General features: G+C 46.9%; 1 protein-coding gene across 1 annotated transcript in view; it reads left to right on the top strand.

Annotated features, from left to right (window-relative positions):
* SORL1 (sortilin related receptor 1) overlaps positions 1-27,948 on the top strand; it is a 147,583-nt gene that overhangs the window by 56,661 nt on the left and 62,974 nt on the right. Inside the window, 10 exon segments of the mRNA XM_032472526.1 lie at positions 5,511-5,599; positions 12,225-12,403; positions 13,782-13,968; positions 17,536-17,664; positions 18,671-18,756; positions 21,984-22,156; positions 23,281-23,412; positions 24,898-24,989; positions 26,172-26,418; positions 27,276-27,414. Coding sequence (XP_032328417.1) covers positions 5,511-5,599; positions 12,225-12,403; positions 13,782-13,968; positions 17,536-17,664; positions 18,671-18,756; positions 21,984-22,156; positions 23,281-23,412; positions 24,898-24,989; positions 26,172-26,418; positions 27,276-27,414 — 1,453 coding nt within the window.

The raw sequence follows: 27,948 nt of genomic DNA, 5'->3' as shown, positions 1-27,948 counted from the left end.
TTTGAGAACTCCCAAACTTGCTTTTAAAAAAAAGGTACTTTTCCACCAGCCTCCCATGACTTGCACACATCTGCTCTCATTCCTTGGGGGCTGCTTTCAGTGATGCTCTGCTGGCCGTTCAGGGAGCCACCAGGGTAGAACTCAGAGGTCTCCCACAGGCCACGCTTGGTGCCTGGAGGGCTGTGGGGCTCTCACAAGAGCCTGGCAGGTCGCTTCCAGCCTCGCGGGGCTCTTACTGGAAATGCAGCATGTACACTTTCACATCAAAATACGCAGTGTGTGAAGCGATAATAATACACGACATTTGTCTGGCTCTGGGCAGTCGACAGAGACCTGTCACGTGCCTCACCCCACTTGAGGTGGCATTCCTCCCGCTGACAGATCCGGGACCCAGGTGTGTGTGTGTGTGTGTAAATTCAGGCCTATACAGTACGGTAGAGAATATAATTATGTATTCGGGTGAAGGAGCTTGTTAAGGCCGGGGTAGTCAAAAAGCGTGAACAGGTTGGAATTTGGGGACATCTGTGTCCCGCTCCTGTGGGAAAGGTTGGGCAGCGGCTTTCCTCTTCCCTGGAGCCGGACATTCCTTGTGAAATTGGGTGTTCTCGCCTCTGCGGGTAGGCCTGTGGTTTGTTTGTGCCCTCTGATGTTGGTGGAATCTGGGATTTGAACATCTGCAAGCAATTTCCTTCTGGGGAGAAAGCAGGGTCTTGTTCCTCCTCCAGTGAAGTGGTGTCGTCTGGCTGGTGCTGGGGCAGCTGTCAGTGCCTCCCGCCGGGCAAGCAGCCACTGCACAAGGGACCTTGTTTTTGGAAATAGCAGGGAGCTAATGAGGGGATGAAAAGGTTGAGCTTGTCTATGGGAGCGGGCATCTGAGGTCCCGCGGGCAGCCTTCTCTTTAGAGGGAAAGTCTCGGGGGTGTGAGACGGGTAGGTGGTGGCCGGGGGCAAGGAAATGGGATGCAGGCCATGGCTGCTGCCTGGAAAACTGATCACTGTCTTCTTGTTCCCCTTTTACTAATGAGTTGTGCCAATTCTCTGATCCTAAGTCCCTTCCTTGTACATTTTGTTTTAAACTACTTTATTGAGGCACATGGACACAGGGTAAATGGCACACATTTAAAGTGTTTAATTTGATCAAAATTGATCAGCATGACTATGCCTTTGACCGACACCACAATTAAGGCAACAAACAGTCCCATCACCCCCCGCAGCGTCCCTGTGCCCCTTTGTCATCCATCTCTCTCTCTCCACCCTCCTCCCTGCCAGAGTGTTAGTTAGCATTTGCTGGGATTCTGTGTACAGGGGCTCATCCAGCACACAGTCTTCTGGCCTGCTTTCTGTCACTCACCATGAGGATTTTTGAGGTCCATTCGCTTTGTTCCATGCGTCAGTGATTCTTTCCTTTTTTTATTATTGATTAGTATCCCCTTGTGGGGACATTCCACCGTTTCTTTATCCATTCACCTGTTAATAAACACTCTAGTTTTTGCTGATGACAAATACAGTTGTTACAAACATTTACTTACATAGTGTTTAGGTGGACATACATTTTTTTATGTCTCTTGAGTAGATTCTGCAGAAAGGAATGACTGGGCTACTTGGTGGGTGCTTGTCCGGCTCTTAAAGGAATTACCAAATTGTTTTAAAATATCAGATTGTTTCCCAAAGTGGATGTGATATTTTGCATTTTCACCAGCAGGGTGTGAGAGCTCACTTCAGGTGTGTGCCAGCACTTGGTACGGTCAGGCTTTTTAATTTTAGACATGTTAGTTAAGTGGGTAATGATATCTCTTTGTGGTTTTAAAAAAATTACAAAAAAATTTTTTTAATTAATGAGAGTACTGGGGATTGAACCCAGGACCTTGTGCATGCTAAGCATACACTCTACCACTGAGTGTACTCCCCACTGATTTTGGTTTTAATTGGCTTTTTTTTTTTTTTTTTTTTTTTTTGATGGCTAGTGATGTTGAGCTCATTGGCCATTTAAGAGTCTTCTTTTGTAAAGTGTCTGCTCAGATCTTTTACCATTTTTTAAAGGATTGGGTTATTTGTCATCTTACTGAGCTGTAAGAGGTTTTATGTAAAAAAGTGTATTCTGAATTTAAGTCTTTTATATGATACATACAAATTACAAGTATTTTCTCCTAAGTCTGTAGCTGGCTTTTTGTTTGTTTTTTTGTTTTCTTAATGGTGTCTTTTGAAGAGCAAATGTTTTAAATTTTAATGAAGTCTAATTCATGAGCTTTTTCTTCTTTGTTTTATGCCCTTTCTTGTTCTAAGAAAGGTCTGTCCTTCCCAAGATCGCAAAGGTTGTCCATATTGTATTCTTTTACAGGTTCTGTAGTTTTGGGGTTTAGGTTTATGATCCATTTTGAGTTAATCTGTACATCTGGTGTGTGGGATGGGTTGTTACTCATTTTTCTGCACAGAGATTGAGTTGGTTCCTCACCACTTGTTGAAAAGACTTCTCTTCTCCCCATTGAACTGCCTTGGTACCTGTCTGAAAATCAAATGGCCACGTGTATGTGGTCTATTTCAAGACTTTCTATTCTACTCCATTGATCTGTATGTCTGTCTTTTCACCAAAACCAAATTGTCTTGATTATTGAAGACTTATAATAAGGGTTGAGATCAAGTAGGGTAAGTCTTCCAATTTTGTTCTTTTTTTGGTATGTGTATATATATATATATTTTTTTTTTTTTTTACTGAAGTATAGTCAGTTTACAATGTTGTGTCAGTTTCTGGTGTACAGCATAATACTTCAGTCATACACAAACATACATATATTCGTTTTCATATTCTTTTTCACCATAAGTTACTACAAGATATTGAATATAGTTCCCTGTGCTCTACAGTATAAACTTGTTGTTTATCTATTTTATATATATTAGTCAGTATCTGCAAATCTCAAACTCCCAATTTATCCCTTCCCACCCCTTTCCCCCCTGGTTACCATAAGTTTATTTTCTATGAATGTGAGTCTGTTTCTGTTTTGTAAATAAGTTCACTAGTCTTTTTTGTTGTTGTTTTTTAGATTCCACATATAAGTGATATAATATGGTATTTTTCTTTCTCTTTTTGGCCCAATTTTGTTCTTTTTGAAAATGACATTGACTTATTCTAGGGCCTTTGTACACCCACACAACATTTGAGAATCATTTTGTCAATTTCTACAAAACCTGTTGGGATCTTGACTGGGATCTTGACAAGGATCACATTGAATATACAGATCAGTGTGGGGAAAACTGACATCTTAATACTACTATTAAGTATTAATACATGGAGTCTTCTGTTCCATAAATGTATATTTCTCCATTTCTTCTTACATTTCTGTTAGCAATATTTTATACTTTTCAATATGGAGGTCTAATATATCTTTTGTTAGCTTTGTTCTCAGGTATTTTTAATTTTTTGGCATTGTGGTAAATGGAATTTTCTTTCAAGTTCATTTTTCAAATGTTGCTGTAGTTTATAAGAACACAACTGGCTTTTATTTATTAACCTGGTATTCTGCAACCTGGCTAAAATAATTTATTAGTGTTTTATAGATTCAATATAAGTGATTGTATCATCATCACTTTTGTTTCTTCCTTTCTGATCTTTATGGTTCTTATTTCTCTTTTTCTGTCTTCTTTCTTTTCCCTTCTCTAAAAAATAATAATATGGTACTATGTAATAATGATATATTATGTTAAAGGACAAACTCTTTTCCTTTACTCTCAGAATACTTCTGATACCAAATGTGTGGCGGTTTTCCCATCACAGTAAGCAGTTCTCCAACTCTCCAGACACCAATTGGATGTCCTGCAGTTCATTCATGACACAAACTAACTGGAATTAGCACAAATCCACAGACTAAGGGCTCAACCTCACAAGACTGCCCCCGCCTCACCCTGTATCAGCTGCCAGTTGCAAGTCTCAGGTTGTCACCTGCACTTCTGACTGACCAGCTAGAAGTTGGGGGTTCCCATGACCCACTCTTTGGGTTCAGTAATTTGCTAGAATGGCTGGCAGAACACAGGGAAAGAATTATTTATGTTGACTGGTTTATTATAAAGGCTATTACAAAGGATACAGATGGACAGCCAGATGAAGAGGTCCACTGGACAGGGTCCAGAAGTGTCCTGACCACAGGAACTTCTATCCCTGTAGGGTTGGGGCGTGCCATTCTCCCAGCATAGGGATGTGCGCGCCAGCCTGGAAACTCTCCAGATCCTGCAGTTGAGGGATTGTTTAATCCAGGCTTCATCACATAGGCATGATTATTAACTCACTACCCAGTCCCTCTGCCCTCCTGGGAGGATGGGGTGGGGCTGAAAAATTTTAGCTTCTAATCTCACGTATTCTTTCTGTACAGACCCTCTACTGTCCAAATGCCAACTAATAATCTGGCGGAGATGAGGGTGGATGTAATATTTTGCTCATTTCAAGTGTGTTTTCCTTGTATGTCACGGAGCACGGTTCTAATTACTATTTTAAGGTCTTTGCCAATTCCAGCATTTGGATCATCTTGGAATTGACACCCACTGACTGTCCTTCCCCTTGAGAATTGGAGACATTTAACTGACACGTTTATATGTTGAGTAATTTTCAGTTGCATCCTGGACATGAAATCTTCTGGAGGATGTTGACAGTTTTGTTTTAGTGTGTCATGAACCTGTTTAGATTCCAGTCGTGAGTTCCGTGTTACGTCCTGTGCAAGTGTCGGTTCAGGCTGAAACACCTTCGCTTCACCGGTTTGGGTCTGTTCCACACACGTGCAGTTTCGGGAGTAGGCTGAAACTTACATGAGTCCATACACAGTATCAAAGGATTTATTGTTTCACACTCTCCCCTCTGGAATCCCGTTCGCATTCTCTCCAGCCTGCAGGGGCTTCTTTGCCTGACTCCTTAGGCAGAAACAGTTCCCTCGAAGCTTTAGCCACCTGACTAGAACTGAGGTGTTTCAGACTGGGGTCTTCTCTGGGGGGAAAGTCATGCCAGGAAGATACTGTCGTTTGGCGAGCTTCTCCAGGGTTTAAGTCCCTTTCACAAACTGCCTGATTTTGTTTATTTTTCAGCATCCTCAGGTAGCTGTCTTTTGTATTTTGTCCAAAGTTTTCCCGTGTAACCAGCAGGAAGGATGAGCCGTGGTGGGCTCACCCCATCACAGTAGAACCAGAACTCCAGCTGATTCATTTTTAATCACGGCTTGGTGGGGGTCAGAGATTTGGGTTTGACAACTGCCTCTGCTGGTGGATAGTCTGCCACTTGAGTAGGAGCTCTGGTTTCTTCATTTGGCAAGGAAATCGGGGTGTGAGACCTCGCCCTGCCCATACTCAGGGTTGTGCGGAGCAGATGAGATAAAGGACGTAAAGTGCTCTGGAGAAGTTGTATTCAGGAGGTGGCATCCCTGTGTGTGTGTGTGTGTGTGTGTGTGTGTGTATGTGTATACATGTGTGTGTACACGTGTGTGTGGTGTGCCCCCCACCACAGCAGTGCCATCAGCCCCGGCTCTCTCTCCTCAGGCCCTCCCTGGACCTCACTACTACACGTGGGGAGATCATGGAGGCATCGTCATGGCAATAGCCCAAGGCATGGAGACCAACGAGCTGAAGTAAGTGTCTCTGGTCGAGCTTTTTCTTTTAACATCACCCAGTTCTCCCAGAAATTTAAGTCTGCGATTGTAAGTGGGTTCTCTCTCTACAGCACCGTATGACTGACAGCGCAGTTTGTGACTCGGGAAATTACTTAAACTTTCCTTGTTTTATGAAATGGGAGTCATAATTTGTCCTTCCTGTCTCAGTGAAGGACACGTGAAATAATCTTACTGATTCAAAAAAGTACAACTCTATGTAAATATAAATTAATGATGACTAAAAATTAACTAGAGGCTTGTCTTTCTTTGCTTTGTGTGTGACACACAGACTCATAGAATGAGTGACAGTGATTACAATAAATAGCAATGACATAGGAGTGATCATTTCAGAATACATGTTGTGTGATAGCCAAGTAACCTTTACTGTGAATCACTGGGTTTTGGAGTTCTTGCATATGGACTTGGAAAGGACATTGGGGGTTAATGGCTTCATTTTACAGATGAGAAAACTGAGGTTCGGCAAGGTAAAGTAACTGCCCAAGGTCTCCCAATTTGTTAATAACAGGCAAGACTAGCCCCTCAGGTCTTTAAATTATGTTCCATACTCTTTGCAGTGCCTTCCTCTGAAAAGCAAAAATGTCAAGAATTAGTAACCTCTGCCTTCTTGAGTCTGATTTTTATCAGAAACAATTGTTTTGTTACTTTTGTCCAAATCAGGACAGAAGTTAATTTTGTTAACATGAGGTCAGGGCAGACTGGCTCTCACTTCTGGTTTTTGAGCTGAACCCAGGAGGTGGATTACAAAAGGAGGGGAGAGGGCTTCTGTAGTCATCTTGTTTGATGCAAGGAAGACAGCTTGCTTTTCCTTTGCTCCTTTTAGAAGCAAGGCCAGCAGCAAACGAGAGGTGGGTGGTTTGAAAAAAGAGATCTCAGACAGCTGGTTTCCCCTGTGGTTAATTGGACATGCTCTGAGCAGCCTGGCCTGGCATCCACGAAGCAGAGAGAAGCAAAGTCCTGGCGTTCTGCGTTGCACCCGGCTGTTCCCTGGTCTGTGCAGCTCTGGGCGGGTGCCTCTTTAGAGCCCGGAGTCAGAAGAAGCCCTGTTTGTGCACAGGACTGTTTGTGTCTACATTTGGATTAGGGTTGGCTTAGCTGAGGACAGTCCCAGAGCACAGTGTGCCCCACACTCAAGTCATCATTTATTTACCCATTAATTTATTAATTCCCACCTCACACACTTCACAAGGGCTGATGGTTCCGGGTGATGTGTATCTAAAGAGAAACAGAAGGTTTTCCTCCACTCTCATGGGGTCCATGAGATACACAAGCAGACAGCGTGATGTTCCGGACACTGTGTGAGAAGTGCGGTAGGGGGCGTAGTTTGGCTTCCTAGGGGTACATTTCATTCTGTGTATGACAGTCAGGCTGCAGAGACAGTTCCCGATTTTCCCGGCTTGACTCTTCTCCAGGGTGCATTTGCATTCCAGGCGGGCTTCTCTGAGTGTTTAGCATGATTCTGGTCCTCTTACACCATCTGTCGGTACATATGTGCTCGGGAACGCGGCGGCGTGGCCAGCCGGCTGGCTGGAGCAAAACACGATCAGGAAAATAGACCTGCTGCCAGGAAGTCACAGTGCCCTCCCCAGACATTTAACAGTGACTCTGGGGCTGCTGACTTCATGGATGTGGGCACTCTAACATTCCTTGATTTGTGCAGGTCATTTGGAGGTGTCTGTATGATTCAGATAAAGCATTTGCAAATAGGAAAATATATCCAGGACTCCTGCTGACAGGGGCACGTGCCCCAAATATCAGCCCAAGCTTGGCCGAATCTGTGTAGCGTAGCCACCTGGCATTTATTCAGTACGTTGCTCAGAGTTTTTTGGTTTTTGGTTTTTTTTTTGCTTCTACTGGTCTGCTTTTGACCTGGGCTATCCGTTTCATCAGAAGAGAAACAGGAAATAATATTGTAATTAGTTCAGATCCTCAAGACCACATGAGTGGAGGTTGCTTCTGTCCCAACTGGATTTTTGTTACTGATCAAGGGCTTCAGACCTTCCAAAGTCTGGTCTCCCCAGCCGCAGCCATCCTGCTCTCCTTTGAGTCTCGTAGCGTTGATCGGCCATCTCATTGATTTGGCACTTGTCACATACCACCTCCTTTTGTTACTTACCTTTTCATTATGTGCCTGAATTCCTCAACTCATTAGGCAACAAAAATCCAGTTGAACATGTTTGATTGTTCAGTAAATAGGTCATGTACACTTAGTCTTCCAAGATTGCTTTTTTTTCCTCCCCCCTGATTTGTAATACTCGAAGGGGTCGGGTAGTGTGGCCATGGCACAGCCCCAGCGGTAGGGGATGCTCCCGTTGTGCTCTGTTGTCAAGGACAATGCCTGGAGCTCAAACATGAGTGGCAGGGCCCTGGATGTTTGCAAGCTGTTGAGACTGGGACTGTCAGGCGTTCAGGCCCACGCTGGATGGGACTTGAACGTGGATCTGTTAGGCAGCGTTTCAGGTCAGTTACACAAACATTTGTTGCATCTCCACGATGAGCCAGATGTTGTTCCAGCAACCGAGGGTGCAGAAGTGAGCGAGGCGTCCTTTGGGAGCTGCCCGGTCCCACTGTGGCTCTGGGATGTTTCTGAGCCAGCTGGTGGGAGAGACCAGGGAAGGACTTGTTAAAAAATGGAGCTTCTGACCCAAAGCTTACCCACCATTAGGAAGGAAGTGGGTAAATTCAGTAACTCTCGTAAGAGGTTTAGTGGGGATGGAGGTGGGAACATTGCTTAGAGTAGGAATTAAATTTTGGGTTTTTTTTTTTTTTTTGGTTCTTTTAAATTATTCATATCTTTCTGGCCCTGATTAGCACAGTTAACTAAGAGTTCACTGTTAACGTGCTTCAGCTTCTGCCTTGATTCTCCACCGAGGCTGTTTTCTTTGTTGTTGTTAATTGAAATTGAGTAAGTGGAACGCTTTGCTGGGCCCCTGCATATGTATGTCTGAAATGAGTAAATAAGAACCTCTTCGGGGAGCCCCTGACACCTTTGTTCCGCATGCTGTGGCCGGGAGCCTACCCAGGGGATGCAGTGCTCTTCAGAGAAGGGGCTGTTGTGGTTTTGTGCTCTGACCGATAAACAGATTCAAACCCAAGTTTATCGGCTTGATCGTGAGGGAGGAGATCAGTTTCCGTTTCTTCCCGGCAGTTTGCCTGTCAGTGTAATATTATTGGTAGTTACTAATAATGCCTTGGATTTTGCCCAAAGCAGCTTTCCTCCTGGGAGAGTTCTGATTTCACAGGGCTTCCCTCTAGGAGTCCTGAAAAGCTATCGCAAAGACTCCACCCAGCAGAGCAGCTGTCTTTTCTGGACCTGAGTTCTGGAAGCCTCTTCACCGTTCCAGAATGTGGGAGGCGGCAGTTAACCTGTTCGCTTGATGGCAGAGCCTCATCTTGTGGTACCTTGGGCAGATGCAGAGAGAATCACCTCCTGGCCTCACCTCCACCAACTTCATTCTGTCCCCCATGTGGTCTCAGCCCCTTGAGTGATGGGGAGCAGGTGTTCTTATCAACTTTTAACTGTTAAGAAACAGAGATGGAGTTAAAAAAAAAAAAAAAGAAAATACAGTGCAGTTCATTTAATTTTCTTTAACGAACGTTAATTAATGCCCCTCTGTGTTCCAGGAAAAGTGGCAGGTCAGAGGGGCAGAAGAGTGAGTGAGGGGTCTTGTTTGTGATGAAACGCAGTCTAGTAGAAGATGCTCATAAAATCAGGTCATTTAAGTATAGTAGGTATGTTACTGAATGAGCCAAAGCTACCGAACCAAACTTGGGTCCCCTGGTCCGCGCACAGTAAAGCCAATCTACTGACACCAGGTTGTGGTGAAGAAAAGTGCAGCATTTGTCGTCACAGGCCAGGCAGTGAGGCTGGGACAGCTACTGCTCAAATAGCTCGAACTCCCTGACGGGCTTCAGCAAAGCGTCTGTAAAGGCTGGGTGAGGGAGGGGTGTTGGACGGTAGGTGATCAGCTGGTGCACAGTTCTCTGGTTGATGGTGGGGTAACAGGGCGGGGTCACAGGGGTTAACATCATCCACCCTTAGGCCCCAGAAAGCCTGGGGGCTGTGTGCTCACAGTCATAGTTAACGTCTTCCATTAGGTGGGAGTTTCAGCTTCTGTAAAACAACTCAAGGATGTGCATCAGATACTGTTCGGTAGGTGAGGGCCTAGGTCCTACATCTTCTTTCATGACTCTTAGGAATATAAAGGTGGCTTGGTTTGTTTTCTTGCAAGGTTCTCATCACTTCCACTTCACCAACACAAGTTCTCCTTTAGAGGTCAGAATTCAGTCAAGAATAGATGTTCCCTTAACTGTTGCAGTTGATAACGTGGCTGCCCTGTCTCCAAAAATCTGAAAAAGCACTGTTTTCTAAATGCACAATTTATTCTCCGATCCAAGGCTGTGTTTGGCCGTGCACCCACTTTTTCATCTCGTTAGTATGTTATTGTCAAAGTCTTCTGGGAACTTCTCAAGAAACAGGGATGATTCATTTCCTGAGGTTATCTTGGGTTCGAGGAGCTCTTAAGTAGAATTAACCTGGCAGTGTGCAAATAGATGACTTCCGGCCCGCTCACAGAGCGGACGGCTGGCTCCCATCATGTCTGGTTCATTTTGCTTTCAAGATGGTACTAAGCTTTTAGCTCAACACCCTGCCACAGGAAGGAGATGGAATGAGTTAACCTAGCCCCATATCTGCTTCAGTGTTAGCTTAGACCAAAAGCAGACCAGATGAGAATGTCTTTTCTTTGGAAGAACTCAGTACCCCCGACACTTGTTAGGTTGCCTCGTAGCCCTCCCACTTGGTTTAATGCGTAGCCTTCCTGCTAATTTTAATAATCTCAGCACGAGAGGGAGTGTTTGGGTTGAATGATGCTGTGAAGAGATGTATGTCAGGTCCTGAAGATCGTAAGTGAGTAAAACTAAATTCTCAAAAATGTGGGGAAAGTGAAAGAAAAGAAGCGTTGTATATGATCAGAATTTAAGAGAGAGTCCCAGTAGCTCTGTGACCCTAACGAGCCCCCTCTCCTGCACTGGTTCCTCGTGCTGAGCACCTCCCCAGCTTCCTGGGTGATGAAGCCAGTATCACCTTTTCCTCTCCCTCCTGCTCCTCCTCCTCTTCCTCTTCAGTACAGAAGATAATTTAACATCAATACAGTTCCGTCAGTGCTGCTTATTTTTTCAAGGGCTTGCTTTCTTGTCCGGATGCAGTCTGCCTTGGAGACTTTTCTCAGGACACACTTTCCTTCAATTTTAAGACTATGAGAAAAGTTGGCAAGATGGTATAAAAATACTCATCTTACCTTTACCTACACCTTGTGTAACAATCACTAATTTTTTTTTGTTTTTTTGTTTTCTTTGGAGTGGATACTGTTTTTATTACCCTCCCAGGTTTGCAAATCACTAATTGTTAGTATTTTTTCTATTTGTTCTACTTCTGCCATCTGTTAACCTATTCTGCCTGTCATCCATCCATCCATCTATTATCTTTTTCTTTTTGCAGAATCGTTTGAAAGATTTGCAGATAACGTGCCCCTTCACAGCTAAATACTTCAATACATACACATCTTCAATAAATAAGGGTATTTTCCTACACAATCAGAATGTCATTAGCATGCCCAAGAAGATGATTGTGAACTCAGTATTCCTTCTAGACTGTATTTATATTTTCTCAGTTGTCCTATATGATTTATAGCTGCCTTTTTTCCCCCAGTCTGGGATTCAGTGAAGGTTTACCCGTTGCATTTGGTTGCCATACCTGTTTAGTCTCTTTTAACATATAACAAGCCCTGTGCCTCTGTGGCTGGTTGGTTTTTCATGGTCTCGATGCTTTGAAGGCTCCAGACCAGTTGCCACGCAGAGTGCTCCACGGTCTGAATTGGTCCAGCTGCACAGAGGAGAGTGTGGATGCTGTGTTATCCACGGTGCTTTGTCCAGGACATCCGTTCTGTCACATGGCCGCACGGTTACTGATGCTGAATTTGGTGAGGGCTGTAACTCTCAGAACGTCCACTGTGAAATTACGTCCCCCCCCCCCCCCCCGGGTAGTGAATGTGAGTTGGTATCTTTGGACCATGTGAACACTCTGGTCCCCAGCACTTTTTCACCCACCCGGTGGATTTAGCATCCCGTGAAGATCTTGTGTGACCCAGCTGTAACAGTGGGGGTTACAGAACAGTCATTTTTTTTTTCTCATTCTATCATTTTCAACATTTATTAGATAGCATTGTAAAATAAGGAAAAAAATTTTCCTCCTCCCCTCCTCCCTCCCTTACCATTTAGAGCCCCGTGCCCTGTTTTCATCCAGTGTATAATTTGTTACCATCACTTCTGTCTTTTATGTTCAAATTTCCCCACGTTGGCCGGTTGGAGCCCCATCGAGCTGGTGCCTGTGTTCTCGCGTGCCGACTGCTTCAGTCTCTGAGCGCTTCCTTGCTTTCTGGCACAACCCGGAACTTGCCCGGCTTTAGCCCAGGGTCAGCCGTTTCTCCAGGGAGTCCAGGTTCCTGCTACTGGTGAATGTGATCTGGAAAGCAGGCCCTTTGCCTGGAGATTTACCTGCAAGGATCCTCTTGTTGCTCTTGGGCAGGTACAGCACCAACGAAGGGGAGACGTGGAAAACGTTCGTCTTCTCCGAGAGGCCGGTGTTCGTGTACGGGCTCCTCACGGAGCCTGGCGAGAAGAGCACCGTCTTCACCATCTTTGGCTCCAACAAAGAGAACGTCCACAGCTGGCTGATCCTCCAGGTCAACGCCACGAATGCCTTGGGTAAGCTGCTGCCTCCTCGGTCCTTTCCAGGGAAATTGCTGCTGACCGTAGCATCACTTAGATGCCGTGTCCTCAGAAGAGCTTGCGAGCCACTGAAGAAGGTGGCACCTGTGCGGTGAGTGAGTGACAACTCCAGAGGCCGTTACTCAGGCAGTGCTTCATTGGGCCACGTGTTGATTTTTGTATCCTCGTTTCCTTGTGGGCTCACAGCCTCGTAGTAGGTGTAGGTATCTGTGTGTTGAATGTGTGAATGAATGAATGCTTGAAAAACATTCTTCCAAATTAACAGTCCCAGTGTGGTAGATACAGTTCAGTGGGTCACCACTGCTAATGCTGCAGGGTCCTCCGAGAACGGTCTAGAACCTCATCACGATCCAGGCACGGGGCGTGTAAGCAAGTAAGTAGGGAGAAGTGCCACTCCTCAGCATCCTTCTTCCCTCCTCGTCCCACGTCACCCTGCCTCCAGCTGCCTGCAGTGTCCCCTGGGCTGCCCATTCACTAGTTGAAATCCTTTCCGTGTTTCAGGATCCAATGCCTGTGGCTGCTAATACCCCAGCCAGCACATCCCAACCTCCCCTCTTCTCTGTGTCCAGAGCATAAGTGGACTCATCACACCTTGAGGCACAGATCTGTGTCTGCTACCCTGTGTGTGTCATCTGCCATCACCTGGATCGCCAGGTGTTTGGACCCAGGACCCTGCCCTGTGCGTACTTACAGCCTGCCCACTGGGCAGCCCGATGGCCTTCCAGTCAGTAGGGGCACTGATTTGAATGACATTGAGTTGGCAGTAGTTCATCAGTTGTAGGCAGCATTTAATCTGACCAAAGACACACATATGAAAAAGACATGTTTCCAGTATAGACACCCATGTACTCTGGGCTCCTATGGAAAGCACTCTACTTAAATGTCGAGGGAGTGTGGGTAGGAGTGACTGTCCCGGTCGTTTTACCATTTCTCAGCCTCCTTCCATGAAGATTCCGTACCTTCCAAGCAGTGACAGTGAATTCTCTCGTTCTTGGGCCATAATATGAGACGTGTCCATACTGCCTCGGAAGCTGGTAGGGCATGTACTCCTGAACGATACCATCTCTCAGGGATTCAGCCTTCACCTCACTCCCTAGAGATAAATGCCTCTGGGAACCCGTTTCTAAAGGGCCCTGCAGAATCTGCTAAAATCTTTCAGAAGTTTAGACTGAGGGCCCCGGAGGTGGCTTCCCTCTTCCCAGCTTTCTCAGATGGACACCGTGTTTCAGGGGCGCCATTTTCGTTTGTGTGGATGTCACCCAGCCTCAAAGCGAGCCGACGTGAGGGCCGGGCAGGACAGGACAGCCCACGTGAGCTGTCTCTAATGCGCCATCCTGCGCTTCCTCTTCCGCAGGGGTCCCCTGCAGCGAGAACGACTACAAGCTGTGGTCCCCGTCTGACGAGCGGGGCAACGAGTGTCTGCTGGGACACAAGACCGTCTTCAAACGGAGGACGCCCCACGCAACGTGCTTTAACGGGGAGGACTTCGACAGGCCGGTGGTCGTGTCCAACTGCTCCTGCACCCGAGAGGACTATGAATGGTTGGTGCTTCGTGGATGCCGGGGATTGAGTTCTGTCCTGTTCCCTCAGCGGTGTGGGGAGCAGACCAGGGCGTGGCCCCTTCCCCTGAAGAAGGGAAGGGAACCCTAGGAAATGGGTGTTTATTAAACATCCTTTATGAGCCAGGAACTGTGCGAGGCACTCCGTGTAGTTCGTGCCGCCGTGTGATGTGGCAGAGGTGTTGACACCGGGCCAGCTGCAGTGATTTATCCAGGAGTGGATCACTCTGGGGTTTATTTCTGAGGCCAGCCCAGAAAAGGAAGGTGCTGAAGGGCCCATCATAGATGGCTCCTTTTTCTTGGCGCCCTATTCTAGAGGGAATCAGTTTCTTTATCTGAAACGAGGGGATGTTAGTGTGCATATAGTTGTGTATTTGTTAGTCCTCAACACTGAGATATCCAAGGCACCGCTTGAGAACACTGAGAGTGGAGGAAACGCCATGCACACTGATGCCTGTGACGGGAGATGGAGGATGCAGGGACCTTGGGGGGAGACACGGGTGCTTTGCTGTGCTCATTGGTAGGAAAGAGGAGACTGATCTGCTCTTGGGGAATCAGAAAGATTCTGGAGGAAGCAGTATTTGGGATGGCTTTAGAGAAGCACGTGGATAGATGGGACAGGAGCGTCTAAGACGACGGAGCAGCTGTGTGAAGGTGTGGAGATGGGAACGTGTAGTTGGCAGGTTCAGTTTGGGTGCCTTGTTGGGTAGATGAATCAGAGATGAAGCTGGAAATAGAGACTACGGCGGGGCAGGGACCGTGTTTTGTAAGCAGGAGGGTGTCTTTGGAAGCTTTTGAGAGCTGGTGGTCAGAACCCAGCTGTAGGAAGATGATTCTCTCAGTAGAGACAGGCTCCTGGAGCCGGAAGACAGCCCCCCGAGTCTGATCCAGCAGGAGATGATTATTCCACATCACGCAGGGCTGTCCGTAGAGCACGGATATTCGTCATAAGCACATAACTCATTTTTCAGCGGTAGCTGAGGCACAAAGGAACTAAAGTCTGGGGCTTTGGGAAGCCACACTTATCTTGACTAAAGCCAGAAACCTCTGATGTGCTCTAGTCCAGAGTTTGGAACAGGACCGTGCAGTAAGCGTTTTAGGCTTTGCAGGCCGTGTGTTCTCCGGTGCAGCTGCTCAGCTCTGCCTGTGGTACCCAGAGAGCTGCCATCAGTGAACCGGCTGACAGGGCTGGGCCGTGACCTGACGGCTCTATTTACAAAACAGCCAGCCAGACTCGGCCAATTCCAGCCCCAGACCGGTGGTGCCTCTGAAACGTACGTGCATGTGAATCACCTGGGATCTTGTTAAACTGCAAGTCCTGATATGGTCGTCCTGGGGACCTGCAGTCAGCTGGGCTCCTGGGGACCTTGGTGCTGCTTATCGGCAAAGCCACCCTCAGAGCAGCAGGGATTTAGTTGGTGCAAGACCAGCGTTCCCACTGCAAACTGTGTGGTCCTAAGATAACGCAGACGCTTCCGTGGAGAAGCACAGAGCTGTTTGATGCTCCCAGTGATACCCTTTCCATGTCCCTTTGCTGCCTTCTGCTTTCCCTTCGATAACAAACAGTTCTAATCAGAGATGCTTTGCGGGTCTGGGGTACCCCCTGGACAGGACTGAGAACACAGAGGCCCCCGATTATGGAAAAGACTGCTAGCTTTCTCTCCTCTCTTTTTTATCCCCATTAAGTTCTGCAAAATAGAATGAAAAATATGTAAGAAAATCTAACAAATCTTTGAATTTTGTTTTTTTTGGATTACATTTTTTTCTCTAAAATCTGCCCCCCTCTCTCCCGTAAAACAACAACAAAAAAACAAAAGCCAGGGGCTGATCTGATGTGCTTCCTGGGAAACTGGCCTGACTCCCGCTGGTCTGCCCTGCCCACCAGCTGAGACCCCTGGGCGCTGCATGTCCTCACAGAGGCCAGGACCTGGCCTGCCCTGCCCCTCTTGGAGTTGGGCTTCAGGCCAGATGAGATCATGGTGGGGGGACGACCCACGAAGGCGGTGCAGGGTGTACTTCAGGCCTTCATCCTGTGGGTTTTGCTCCTTTTGCCGTGGCCGCTGGAGGAGAGCCCACCCCGCCTGCGTGGCTCTTAGAAGTGTTTGGTGGTGTTGAACTGTGACAGCTGAGGAGGGAGGGGTCTGAAGGGGACACGAGGAGAGGAAGTGAGAAGCAGCCCGCTCGGAGTGTCTGTCATTAGTCCTGCTCCTGAGGGACCGCTGCACTTGGACGTCGGCTTACGTCTGACCGTCCTTTCAGGCCTCCCTGGGAAGCCCAGTATTGGCCCATGTGCTCCCTGATTTCAGGGGTACTTCCTGTTACATCTTTGTGACCCCACAATTGCCAATAAGAGTGATTTTCAAGCCCTTGACTGCAGCCCCTTTTAAATAAGCAAGGTATTTTTATGGCATGACCCTGAGCTGCGTGTTTGTATACGTGGACACGTACATCTAATTTAGACAGAAGTTTAATGAGATAACATTTACTTTTAAGCAGCCGTGAATTTTGCAGTCTTCTGGTCTAGACCCTCCAGTGTGTTTTCACGGCCCACTAGGTCATGGTCCACAGTCTGAAGAAACTGCCTAAGAAGGGTGCTTTGCCATTGGAGGCAAATGAGTCATGAATGCTCCACCCAGGCCCCCAGAAGCAGCCATTCAGTAAAAATTCACCTGATTTAATGAATGGACCTGTTTGGTACAGTAATAAAACTGCTTTCTTCTGAACAGTTCTCTGCCAAGTGTTAAATGTGGATTTTGACATGATAGATACACAAGCCCCTCTGCCCTGAACTTGTAAATGAAGCCTTTGGAGTAAAGCATGTGAACAAGGCAAATCTCTCTGAATTATGAATTTACGGTCTGGGCCAGGCTTGGAGAGTACACAGTGCAGCTGCTTCACGTGAGGGTTGTTAAATCACACAGTCAAGCTAAGACTCCACCTGGGACCCCCACTTCCTGCCCCAGGGCTTTGCCCATCAAGCTGTTGGTTTGACAGATGTGGTCCCCCAACTGCAGAAGGTCTTGGAGACCGAAGGACTACTTCCCCCAGTGCAGACGGAGGCAGCCCAGGCGATTTTAGGGAGCAGGTGGACATGGTCTTAAATATCATTGAATCCTTAGTTTAGAAAAAAGACTATTCTTTTCAGTTTCTAATTCTTCCAGTCATGTCAGGATAAAGTCTCACTGGGTGTTAATCATTCTTCACATTTGTTAATTGCTTTTAACAAAAAGAGGGCAGGCCCAGAGTCTTTGGGCAGGAAACTGGATCCAGCTAAAAAGTCTAGTATTATTTTGTTTTTGGCATAATGCTCTGTCTTGTTTTTGTCTGTTTATGGCATATGATACTGGTTTTCCAATTACGGCTCTGATAAAAAATTTCTTTTGAAAATGTATTGGTGTAAAAAAATCGGGTATTCTTGAAAGGGACGTGGTAAGTAACTGCTAATAGTGAGGTGGGCAGCATGGTGGACATCACGGGGTGGGTGGGAGTTGCTGAAATGCCTGACGTGTGCAAACCAGCAGCCTTAATGAACCCCAATTGCCTTTGCAGTGACTTCGGCTTCAAGATGAGTGAAGATTTATCATTAGAGGTTTGTGTTCCGGATCCTGAGTTTTCTGGGAAGTCATACTCCCCTCCCGTGCCTTGTCCTGTGGGTTCTACTTACAGGAGAACCAGAGGGTATGTCTCACAGAGGTGGTCTTGTCTGGGACATGAGGGGTCTGCACTTGGTGTGGAGAGAGCAGAGAGGACCACCTGGGTTCCCCCCACACTTCAGTGGCAGAATCCCAAGTTAGCAGGTTTCAGGTAGCTTAAGCAGTATTTAAAATTATGATGTTTGCAAATTCCTCTGCCTGCCCTTACAGCAAGTCTAAGCTTCTTTGCAACGCTAGTTGGAATTTTTTTTGGCAGGGAGGGGAAGGTAATTGGGTTTATTTATTTACATGTATATATGTATATATTTTTAATGGAGGTACTGGGAATTGAACCCAGGACCTCATGCATGCTAAGCATGCGCTCTCCCACTGAGCTCTACCCTCCCCCCGTGGTTGTGTCTTAAGTCCATGAACTTGAGCAAGTGCACGTCTTCAGAGCTTGCTCTGACCCTTGAACAGTACAGGCTTGAAATGCACAGGTCCCCTGTACGTGGATTTTTTTTTTCAATAAATAGAGTACCTGTCTCTTCATTTTACAGATCTTTAACTGTGGGGAAAAGTTTGTGTTTGATTAGAGATCACACTATGTAGAATCACAAAGCCTAGGATCTGAGTCCTGATTCTTTTCAGACTGTTTCAGTTTCCTGCCTTTGGGTGAAGTCGTTGATCAATTCCTTTGTTTTTGAGGGAGGGATTGCAGTACGTGGATTTTCAACTATTTGGGGTCAGGGGTAGGGGGAATGGTCGGCACCCCTAACCCTCCCGTTGTTCAAGGGTCAGTGGTATATGTGAAGCTCTTGCCCTGGACAGCACTCCAGATTGTCTGGGCTGCTTGATTTGTTAACAGGCAGAAGCGATTCAGATTCCCGCACACGAGCAGATTCAGAGGGACTTAGCATCCTTCTTCTTGCTCCAGTGGGATGTAAATAGATAAGCTCTGTTGTCCATGGATAGGAAAAAGTTTCCGATTACAAAGGCGTCATGGCTGTTCTCTGATGTTTCTGACTCCTTGCCCTTGGTGGGGGTGACAGCTATCGGAAGATTTCTGGGGACACTTGCAGTGGAGGAGATGTGGAAGTGCGCCTGGAGGGAGAGCTGGTGCCGTGTCCCTTGGCAGGTAAGACATGGTTTCCTCCCTTTGTCCTGTCGAGACATCGTTGAAGCATTTCCATGATCTCAACTGGCTCTTCTAACTTCGTGGAGAGAAAGAATGGAAGTTACAGGCACCCAGAGCTCCCTTTACCCACTAAGCTCAATATCCAAATGACATTTATTTATAGCCTTATGGCTTATAGGAATGCAAGGCACTTTTTGAGGGAAATCCTTTGTGTTCATGTTTATTTGGCATCTGGTGTATCCTGGGCGGCATGGGCACTGAGGGGTGCCTGGAGGCTTTCTGTGTATTCCTTGATCTATTTGTCTCATAAAGAGACTTGTGGCTCTCTGGGAAACAGCTAAATGGTCTATCCTGATTCTTATAATAATAATTATGACTAATATTTTAATGAAATTTTGCATGTTTTAATGTACTTTTCTGTGTGTTGTCAATTTGACCCTTATAACTACACAGTGAAGCAGATATTTTTAACATAAGGAAGCGTGTTCAGAGGAGAGAGTTAATCGGCTTATTTAAGGTCACACATCTGGTAAGTGACAAAGCTAAATTTCAGATTCTGAGCCCCATGCTCGTCCTTGGACATCACCCAAGTGGCAGATAAGTGTCATTCCCATTCTTTGAGATGATCATTATATGCCAGCTCATTAGGAAGCACAGTTTTGGAGCAAGTGCAGTGTGCTGTAAAGGTGTAGCATGTTGTAGACGTCTTCAAGTTGATTTAGTGGTGGTGTAGGTGTTGAGGTGTATGTGCGATGTAGACGTGAAATCATGAAACCTTAACAAATAGCTAATCTCTTAGCATCTTTTCTTTCTTTGCTCTGTTTCTAGTCTTACTCACATAGGGCTTCTCGTTCCTCTGAGCCCTCCCTCCTGCTCCTGCCTCTCGGTGAAGGTGTGAGGCTGGGGGGCCGACCCCGTCAGTGGTGGTGGGGGGGAGGTGAATTGTCCGCTGCAGGCAGGGAAGAGCAGCGCTCTGGTTCTCTCGCCACTGCCAGCTCACCCTGGTGTTTCTCACGCTAAGCTCATTAGTCCCTTAATTTAATCTTCCATCATTACCGGAGTAATTAACATCCCTCGCCAGTGGAGACTTAACAAGAACACGGCTTCGCAGATTCCCGCACACGAACAGATAATACTCAAGTAGTTGCCTCCCGGGAGCTGTTCCTGATGAGGGCTTGGGTGAGTTGGGCTTGAGTGATTGCTCTTAAGGGGCTGGAGTACGTACTTTTGTAATAAATATTTCTGAAGATAATTCAGCGAGGGACGAAACAGTTTGTTTAAAACTGTCTAAACTGGTGGCAAAGCCTTTTTCTCTTCGGATAGGAGAAGACAGAACAGGGAGTGAAGTGGGAAAAATCTTATTCATAGTAAAAGCCACCTCCTAATTTTTTTTTAAAACGCATGGAACAGAAGGCAAGGATGTACCAAGAGAGGAAAAGATGGGCTGAGGTGCAACCATTGTATGTTGGCCATCATGAGGTCATCTGGTCATCTGGAAGGATTTTTAAAAATGAAGTCATTTTTCTTCCTTTGAGATTAGGGTGATAACCCACGTCTCTAGGCTGTGCTCAAGTATGGCTGGGATTGGCCAAGAATTCTGTTTCTTTTCCAAGTTAAGTATTGCACACGAAACACTGTACCTAATCCTGAGGTAAGAGTTTCTGGACTCAGGCTCTACTCGAAAGGCACTTGTGGATTAGAAGGGAGAAAAGCCAAAGAAGCAGAATGAGGTTTATAGATGGTAGGGAGCCACGTGGGGTGGAGGGCTCGCGGCTGTGGCTGCGTCTCCATGACTCTACGTGGCAGCATCAACGAGAGTCCTTGATTCCGGCGTCACGTCCAAAGTCGGCGGTTTTCATCTGAACTGCACCGTCCACTGGGAATTACAGTGGGGAGGTTTTCTTGAAAACAGAGGGAGGGATTAATTACCATGTGGTGCTAGCTTAGATCCTTTTGAAGTGAAGTGAGACCAAAGGGAGAGAAGGCAAACTTAACCTTTGGTAAAAATTGTAGGTAGATTTTTTTTTTTTGATGCATTATCTACATTGAAACTTTTATAAGGCAGAGATGGCTAGTACATGTTAATTCATTGAATGGAATGAGAATGAAATGAATGAAAGGAGAGAGGGAGAGAGAGGAAACAAGAGCAGAGGGATTCAGATTTGCGACTTGGTCCCAGATGCAAATGCTGCCACAGTGGATGCTTCAGACATGGATGCGGGTGTGTTGCTCATCTCCATTCCCTTGGGAGAATCTGGAGGTTTTCCAGGCTGTCCCCAAAGTGGAAGAGAAAGAACACCAGCTTTTCCACTTACTAAGCTGTGTGACGTGAAGTCAGTCTCCTAAGCACTCCTGGCTTCTATTTCCACATCTTGAAAAACGGCACCATTAGTGCCCGTATCAGAAGAGGTGGCATTTTGTAGTGGTTAAAACATAGTTTCTGGGTCCAGACCGCCTGAGTTCAAGTCTTGGCTCTGCCACTTACTCGTTGTGTGACCTTCAGTGAGTTACTTAACCTCTCTGCTCTCGGTTTTTTCGTTTGTAAAGTTGAGTTAATAGTAGCTCTTCCATTGAAGAGTTGTTACATGGATGAGACAACGCCCAGGATGGAGGATGTGCATTGTGTAAGTGTTAAGTGGAAAGAGAACCTTTGTTGCTGATTGTGTTGTAAAACATTTTCTAAGTGGTCAAGAAAAAAATGTATTATTATTGTTTTGAAAATAAATAGGTCGATATAAGTGCTGTATGTCATTGTGAGCAATATTGGATGGGTGAGTAAATAGATCAGAAAACTTAGCTGTGAGTCTTGAGTAACTCGAGGTCTCTGGTCAACAAGATTATGGTGCCGTGTGACGCGGTCCTGTGACGAGGTGGGTTGTGCTGAGCCGGGTAATTATTATGTCAAGCATGCAGACCGAGCTCTGAAGGATGGATGGATGCTGGAGTGTGCCTGCTGGGTGGATCTAGATTTTTTTTTTTTTTAGTGTAACAAGTAGACACTTTGTAGACAAAGGAAACTGAGAGTCACAGGAGTTTAAGGAACTTGCCCAAGGCAGAAAAGTGAGTCCTTTCCCCACCTTCGGAGTCCTGATTCCTGCATTCCCACTCAGTCCAGCCATGCGTGGTGGCAGTGAGGGTTATGTGTGAGAGCAAAGTCAGGGCCAATGTACGAGGACCTCTTGAGCATCCCCCGGGCCTGCCCTCCCTGTCGCCCTGTGTGTCTGCAGAGGAGAATGAGTTCATGCTGTACGCCATGCGCAAGTCCATCCACCGCTACGACCTGGCTTCGGGAGTCAGCGAGGAGCTGCCTGTCACCGGGCTGCGGGCTGCCGTGGCCCTGGACTTTGACTATGAGCGCAACTGCTTGTACTGGTCCGACCTGGCCTTGGACATCATCCAGGTGCGTCATCCCTGGGTCTGTGCCTTGTGGCTGCCCAGTCCTGGTAAGCTTCTTCAGAGCCCCCTCAAGGAGATGGGCATTCGAGGTTTTAAGTCATCTCAGGGCCAGCGGGTGAAACCTTCCAGTTTTTGGTTCTAGTGTTTTCTTTCCCTGCCCGACCTCTGTCCTTGGAGGAAGGACAGAGGGAGCTCCAAATCTGTGGTCTTTCTTGTGAGGACTCGCTTTTCCCGCTGGGAGATTCTAGGACTGGGTACGTGGGATTATGAGTCTCCCCACCGTACCCGCTGCCTCTTCAGCAAGGATGCGAGCCGTGACAGTTACACTTGACTTGTCCATCGTTCACATAATTACCCACTCCAGCTCTTCCAAGCACAGTCAAGAACCAGGAAGGAGTGGGGAGGGTATAGCTCAAGAGGTAGAGTGCATGCTTAGTGTACACAAGGTCCTGGGTTCAATTCCCAGTACTTGCTCTAAAAAATAAATAATATATATATATAAAAAAAGGAACTAGGAAGGAAGCTGTAAAGACACAGGCCAGACGGATAGTCATACACTCACACCCGTGCATTTTAAAGGAGAGCTATTTGATCTTTATTCATTGTCTGTTTAATGCTTTTGGAAAAGCAGTTCCAACAAGTTTTATCTGGACTTGAACCCAGTAGAAATTTTAGTGCTCAGGTACTTGAGGGGGTGGGGAAGGGGTACCCTGCAATAACCCCTGATGGCAGAGAGCCTCCCGAGGGAGGAAAGACTATAAAAAGCAGAAACAAGATCTTAAAAATAACAGCGGTCTGGTTTCATTTATTTTAAAAGCAAACAGACTCATGCGTTTCAGGCATCTGCACCCCGTTACTGTGCTAGGGCAGAGCTCAGTGACCAGCAGTTCACGGTGAGAACGCAGGGTAGCAGAAATGATTCAGCTCCGTTTAGTTATTCTGCTTAAAACAGGAAGCCGAAATCCGTTTTAGAAATGCTTTTATTATTCATCTGGAACATTTACTCATAGAAACCATCTCCTCCCTTGCCAGTCAAGCCAGTTGAAGAAAGAGTTGCCATCGAGGGGACTGACTGGGCTGCAGGTCATGTGACCGTTTCATGGTGTCTCCTCTTCTTTTTCTCTTTAGCGCCTCTGCTTGAACGGGAGCACAGGGCAAGAGGTGATCATCAATTCTGGCCTGGAGACAGTAGAAGCCTTGGCTTTTGAGCCCCTCAGCCAGTTACTTTACTGGGTGGATTCTGGCTTCAAAAAGATTGAGGTATGTGTGTTCCCTGCTGTCCTGAGTTAAGCAGGCAGGGGAGCACCTGGGCTGGGAGGCAGGTTCGACACAGAGGCGGGAGCCGGTGTGTCAGATTCCTCTGGAGATCCTCTGAGAGTTCCAGAGAGTGGAGGTCCCGGGTGCGAGCAGGCTGCCTGAATCTGTCAAACAGAGATGTCCTCAAGATACCTGAATGCTTATATCTTGGGCAGCAGAAGCCTAGAGTGGTAACAATGATGATGATAATAATACCATAGCGTCAAGACTCTGGTATCATGGCCGCCAGTTAGCGTAATAAAGATAATCTCACAATCGCCGTCATCATCATTGTATTAAATTAATGTTGAGGAGCCCTGTTGGAACCACTGTGAGTGAATTATTTGATTCACTTCTCACAACCACCCTGGAAGGTTTATCCTCACTTCACCTGTCTGCACTTTAGCTCCCAGGGGGTCACAGGAAGGTAAGAAATGGTCTCTGAACCACCCAAGTCATTGTGTCATTGTCACACTCGACTCCTGCACGTTCCTGGGGCCCTGTCCCAGCCCCGTGTCCACGTGGAGGCGTGACATGCGGGTTACCGGAAGGCGCAGTAGAAGCCGGGAGACACAGAGCCAGGAGAGTTGCAGGACAGAAGCCCCAGACTGGAGAGACAGACCTGGGCTCGGTCTTGATTCTGGTAGCCGAGCCACTTGTGTGGAGGGGGTTTCTTATCCTCTCTAAGCGTCAGTTTACCCCTCTGTCAGGTGAAGGTGCTTTTATCCTCTCTGTCACTTGACAAGTGCTTCTTTCCGGGCGCGCTGTGTGCCAGGTATGGCTTTAGGTTGTGATGATACAGCGGGAGGCAAGATGCAGGTTCCTGCGCTGAGAGATTAGGTTTTAATGGAGGAAGCAAAACAATGAAGAAATGAGTCCACCAGTCTTTTTGGTGATCAGTGCAGCAAAGAAAAGTCAGACGGGGCAGTGTACTCATGTGACTAGGGAGAGGAGGTGTCTTGGAGGTGACATCTGAGCCGAGCCCTGACCAAGGAGAGGATGATCGGGGTGGCTGAGAGAAGGGAATGGAAAGACGCACAGGCCGGGGACACGCTGAACCAGGGCATCGGTGGTCTCGTTGCTGCTCTGCCTCACCTTTTTCTAATTGAGTGAGGTCAGCACCTAGCTGGGTGCCGGAAGGAAGCAGGCAGATCTCAGGGGTCCACCCTCCCATGGCATACAGCTCACATACTGTATGTGAAAACGGTGTAGGAAGAGCTGGTGGTGATACTGTGAATGCCCCAGGATGGAAGTGGGTCAGGAGGGTGCAGAGGAGGTGGGCCTGGCGGGGCGTTTTAAAGGAAGGATAGGCTTTGACTAGAGGGCCAGCAGAGGACAGGCGGTGGAGAGGGATGCATCTGTAGCCGGGAGCCAAGTAGGAAACTGTGCAATGGGGGTCCTTTAAGGAGCTCAGGGCCGTCTTGGCCTTGTCCCTGCTTTCTTTGCCAGGTAGGGAATCCAGATGGCGACTTCCGACTCACCATCGTCAACTCCTCTGTGCTCGATCGGCCCAGGGCTCTGGTCCTCGTGCCCCAGGATGGGTAAGTGAAGTCCATGTGTGACGGGTTCTTGGAAATGCAAACAGCTGGACCAAAAGCTGTTTGTGATGATATGGCTGAAATAATCTGTGAACTGCAAGTCTCAGAACCATAGCTTGGTTGTCTTGGTCAGCTAATTCCATCCCCTTTCTGCTAGAAAGCCTCAGACTGTCTCTAGGCGCCCCGCTGAGGGTATTTCTCTAATGAGGGTAGTGTTAAAACCTCTGTAGACATAGTCAGGCTTGGTTGGATGTTGTAAGGAGCCTTCATCTCTTTATCTTGAGTTTCATGTCTGATAACAAACGTTTAACCCATTCCATCTTTTTTCTGCCCCACCCCCACCCCAAGCTTGTGTTTTCTCACTGGAAATTTGTATGCAAAGATTTTTTTTTTATTAATTTATTTTTAACTTAAGGAAACATCACTAAGAGGGAAATTCCGGATTAGACTTTATAGCATTTATGATTGAGGGTTAGAAGTATTTCTAAAAGAAAATTTTGAAAGTACTGTATGTATTTGATTAAAAATATTAAAAGAGAATAGAAGTTTGTCAAATGAAAAAAAAAATTTGTTTTCTTCCTTTCTCTTAACCCTTCCCCCTCACACTTCCTAGGGGTAACCATGGTTAATAGGTTCTTGTGTATCATTCAGAATTTATTTTCACCCATGTACAAGTACATACCCTTTAAACATACAGACACACACATGTGAACACACATCAGATAGAATCGTAGGATATTTGCTATTCTGCCTGTTTAAAAAATATTTAGTGTGGTTTGAAGATGGTTTTATGTGAGCACATGTAGATATTTGGGCTTCATTATATTTTTTTTGTATGTATCATAATATACCAGTTTATAGATCAACATTTTGTTGTGTGTACATATATATATATATATGTACACACACATAAAATAAATGTAGCTGGTATGAACAGTGCTGTGGTGAACATTTTTGTACATTATCTTTGCATAACTTGATTATGTCCATAGATACATTTCAGCAAAAGAACTTCTGGGTCAAGTAATTAAGTGGCTCTAAGTGTCCCAGAAACAGACTGTAATAACCGTGCTGAACTCCCTGGCCGGATTGTTGCAGAGGGTCTTCGTGCCCCTTTGCAGGCGTCTTTCAGCTCCCATTTCCCCAGTTCTGAGGGGATGTGTGTTCTTCCCCGGTTTCGACCAGGGTGATGTTCTGGACCGACTGGGGAGACCTGCGGCCGGGCATTTACCGGAGCAACATGGATGGCTCTGATGCCTACCGCTTTGTGTCGGAGGATGTGAAGTGGCCCAACGGCATCTCCGTGGACGACCGGTGGATCTACTGGACGGACGCCTACCTGGACTGCATCGAGCGGATCACTTTCGGCGGCCAGCAGCGCTCCATCATCCTGGACGACCTCCCACACCCCTACGCCATCGCTGTCTTTAAGGTGGGGCCTCCCTTTTGTCCAGCATCGGGCGGTCTGTTAGCGCAGGGCAGGAGCATCCGGAGGTGAAGACCCTGCTGCCTCCGGGGTTCAGCGGGGATGCGTGTCTGACGTCTAGAAAATCAGCCCATTTCTGCATTTGAGGCAGTTTCTTTCCTCCCGTGGGGAGGGATGTTAGACCTGCCCGGGGTCCAGGATGCTTACTCTTCAGCTTTCAAAAGGTTAAAGGTTGAGGCTGCACCGTGTGAAAATTCCTGGGTTGCCGTTCAGTGTGGGTAGCCTCATCTTAGCTCCGTGTCTTGGTCTCTCATGAGGTCTACTCGCTTCCTTCCCTGTTGTCCTGAGATGAGCTCCGCCCAGCCTCTGCCTCCTGGGATGCCTGTCACTTCTGCTTCAACCCTAGAAGACAAAATGCTGCTTCTCAACCTGGGGAAGCAGGTTTTGTACTGAAGCGTTGGTTGTGGTTGAATGATTGAACCTGAATGCTTATCGGATAGTTTCTTTTGGGTGGTTCTTCAGTGTGGATCTTTGGTGAGGTTTGGATAAAATCACTGACTCTTTCATTTCAGTGGAATTTTTTTTCTCTTTTTTGGTTGGGGGCAGTTAATCAGGTTTATTTATTTTTTAAATATATATACATTTTTGGAGGTACTGGGGATTGAGCCCAGGACCTCGTGCACGCTAAGCACACGCTCTGCCACTGAGCTGTACCCCTCTCCCCTGTAAGTGGAGTCTTGATCAGGTCTGCCATCCAGCCAGTGAATGCTAGGTGTCCCCTGCACGGTGGCGCTCTGGTTCTTACTGAGCATCCAGAATAAAAGACCAAAGAGCTGACTAGTGAGCGAAGCTTTTCTTTTTAGAATGAAATCTACTGGGATGACTGGTCACAGCTCAGCATATTTCGAGCTTCCAAATATAGTGGGTCCGAGATGGCGATTCTGGCAAGCCGGCTCACGGGACCCATGGACCTGAAGATTTTCTACAGGGGGAAGACAACCGGTAAGATAGCATCTCCTCCTGAATCTCTGTCGGCTCCATCTCCCCGAAGGGGCTGGGTGTGGGCAGTCCCTGCTCCAGCGGGATCTGGCAGCCTGCATCTCTGTTGTCACGACAACATGCACATTATTTAATTTCTTCCTAATGACATCTTAATTTCTTTCCTAATGATACACAAACAGCTGGAAGACAGCATGTTTTTGCCTGCCTGGAGTGCTGGTGCTTGGTGGGTAATTACGCCCTCCTCCTGCCTTTGGCCCCTGGCCGGTGGGTGGTGTGGCTTCTGTCGCAGCTGGAGAGCCCCGGCATGTGCTTAATCCCCGTTTGGCGCCCTGACAGGGAGCAGGCTGTGCCACTTCCCGACAAGAGTCTTGTCCTCTCTGGTTGCTCAGATGGCCTACTCCTCATTGGGACCCACTTCCCTTGCAGCGCCAGGTGTAGTCATATGATGTCTTAATTAGCTTGTCGTCCCCACCCCCACCCTGTGAAACACCAGACCTCATAAAGGAGAGTCTGTCCTTGTGTTTGCTCGGTAAA

Source organism: Camelus ferus, chromosome 33, assembly GCF_009834535.1.
Source record: "Camelus ferus isolate YT-003-E chromosome 33, BCGSAC_Cfer_1.0, whole genome shotgun sequence".
NCBI classification, from domain to species: domain Eukaryota; kingdom Metazoa; phylum Chordata; class Mammalia; order Artiodactyla; family Camelidae; genus Camelus; species Camelus ferus.
The sequence above is the reverse complement of the archived record's forward strand: the minus strand, read 5'-3'. Positions and strand labels throughout refer to the sequence as shown.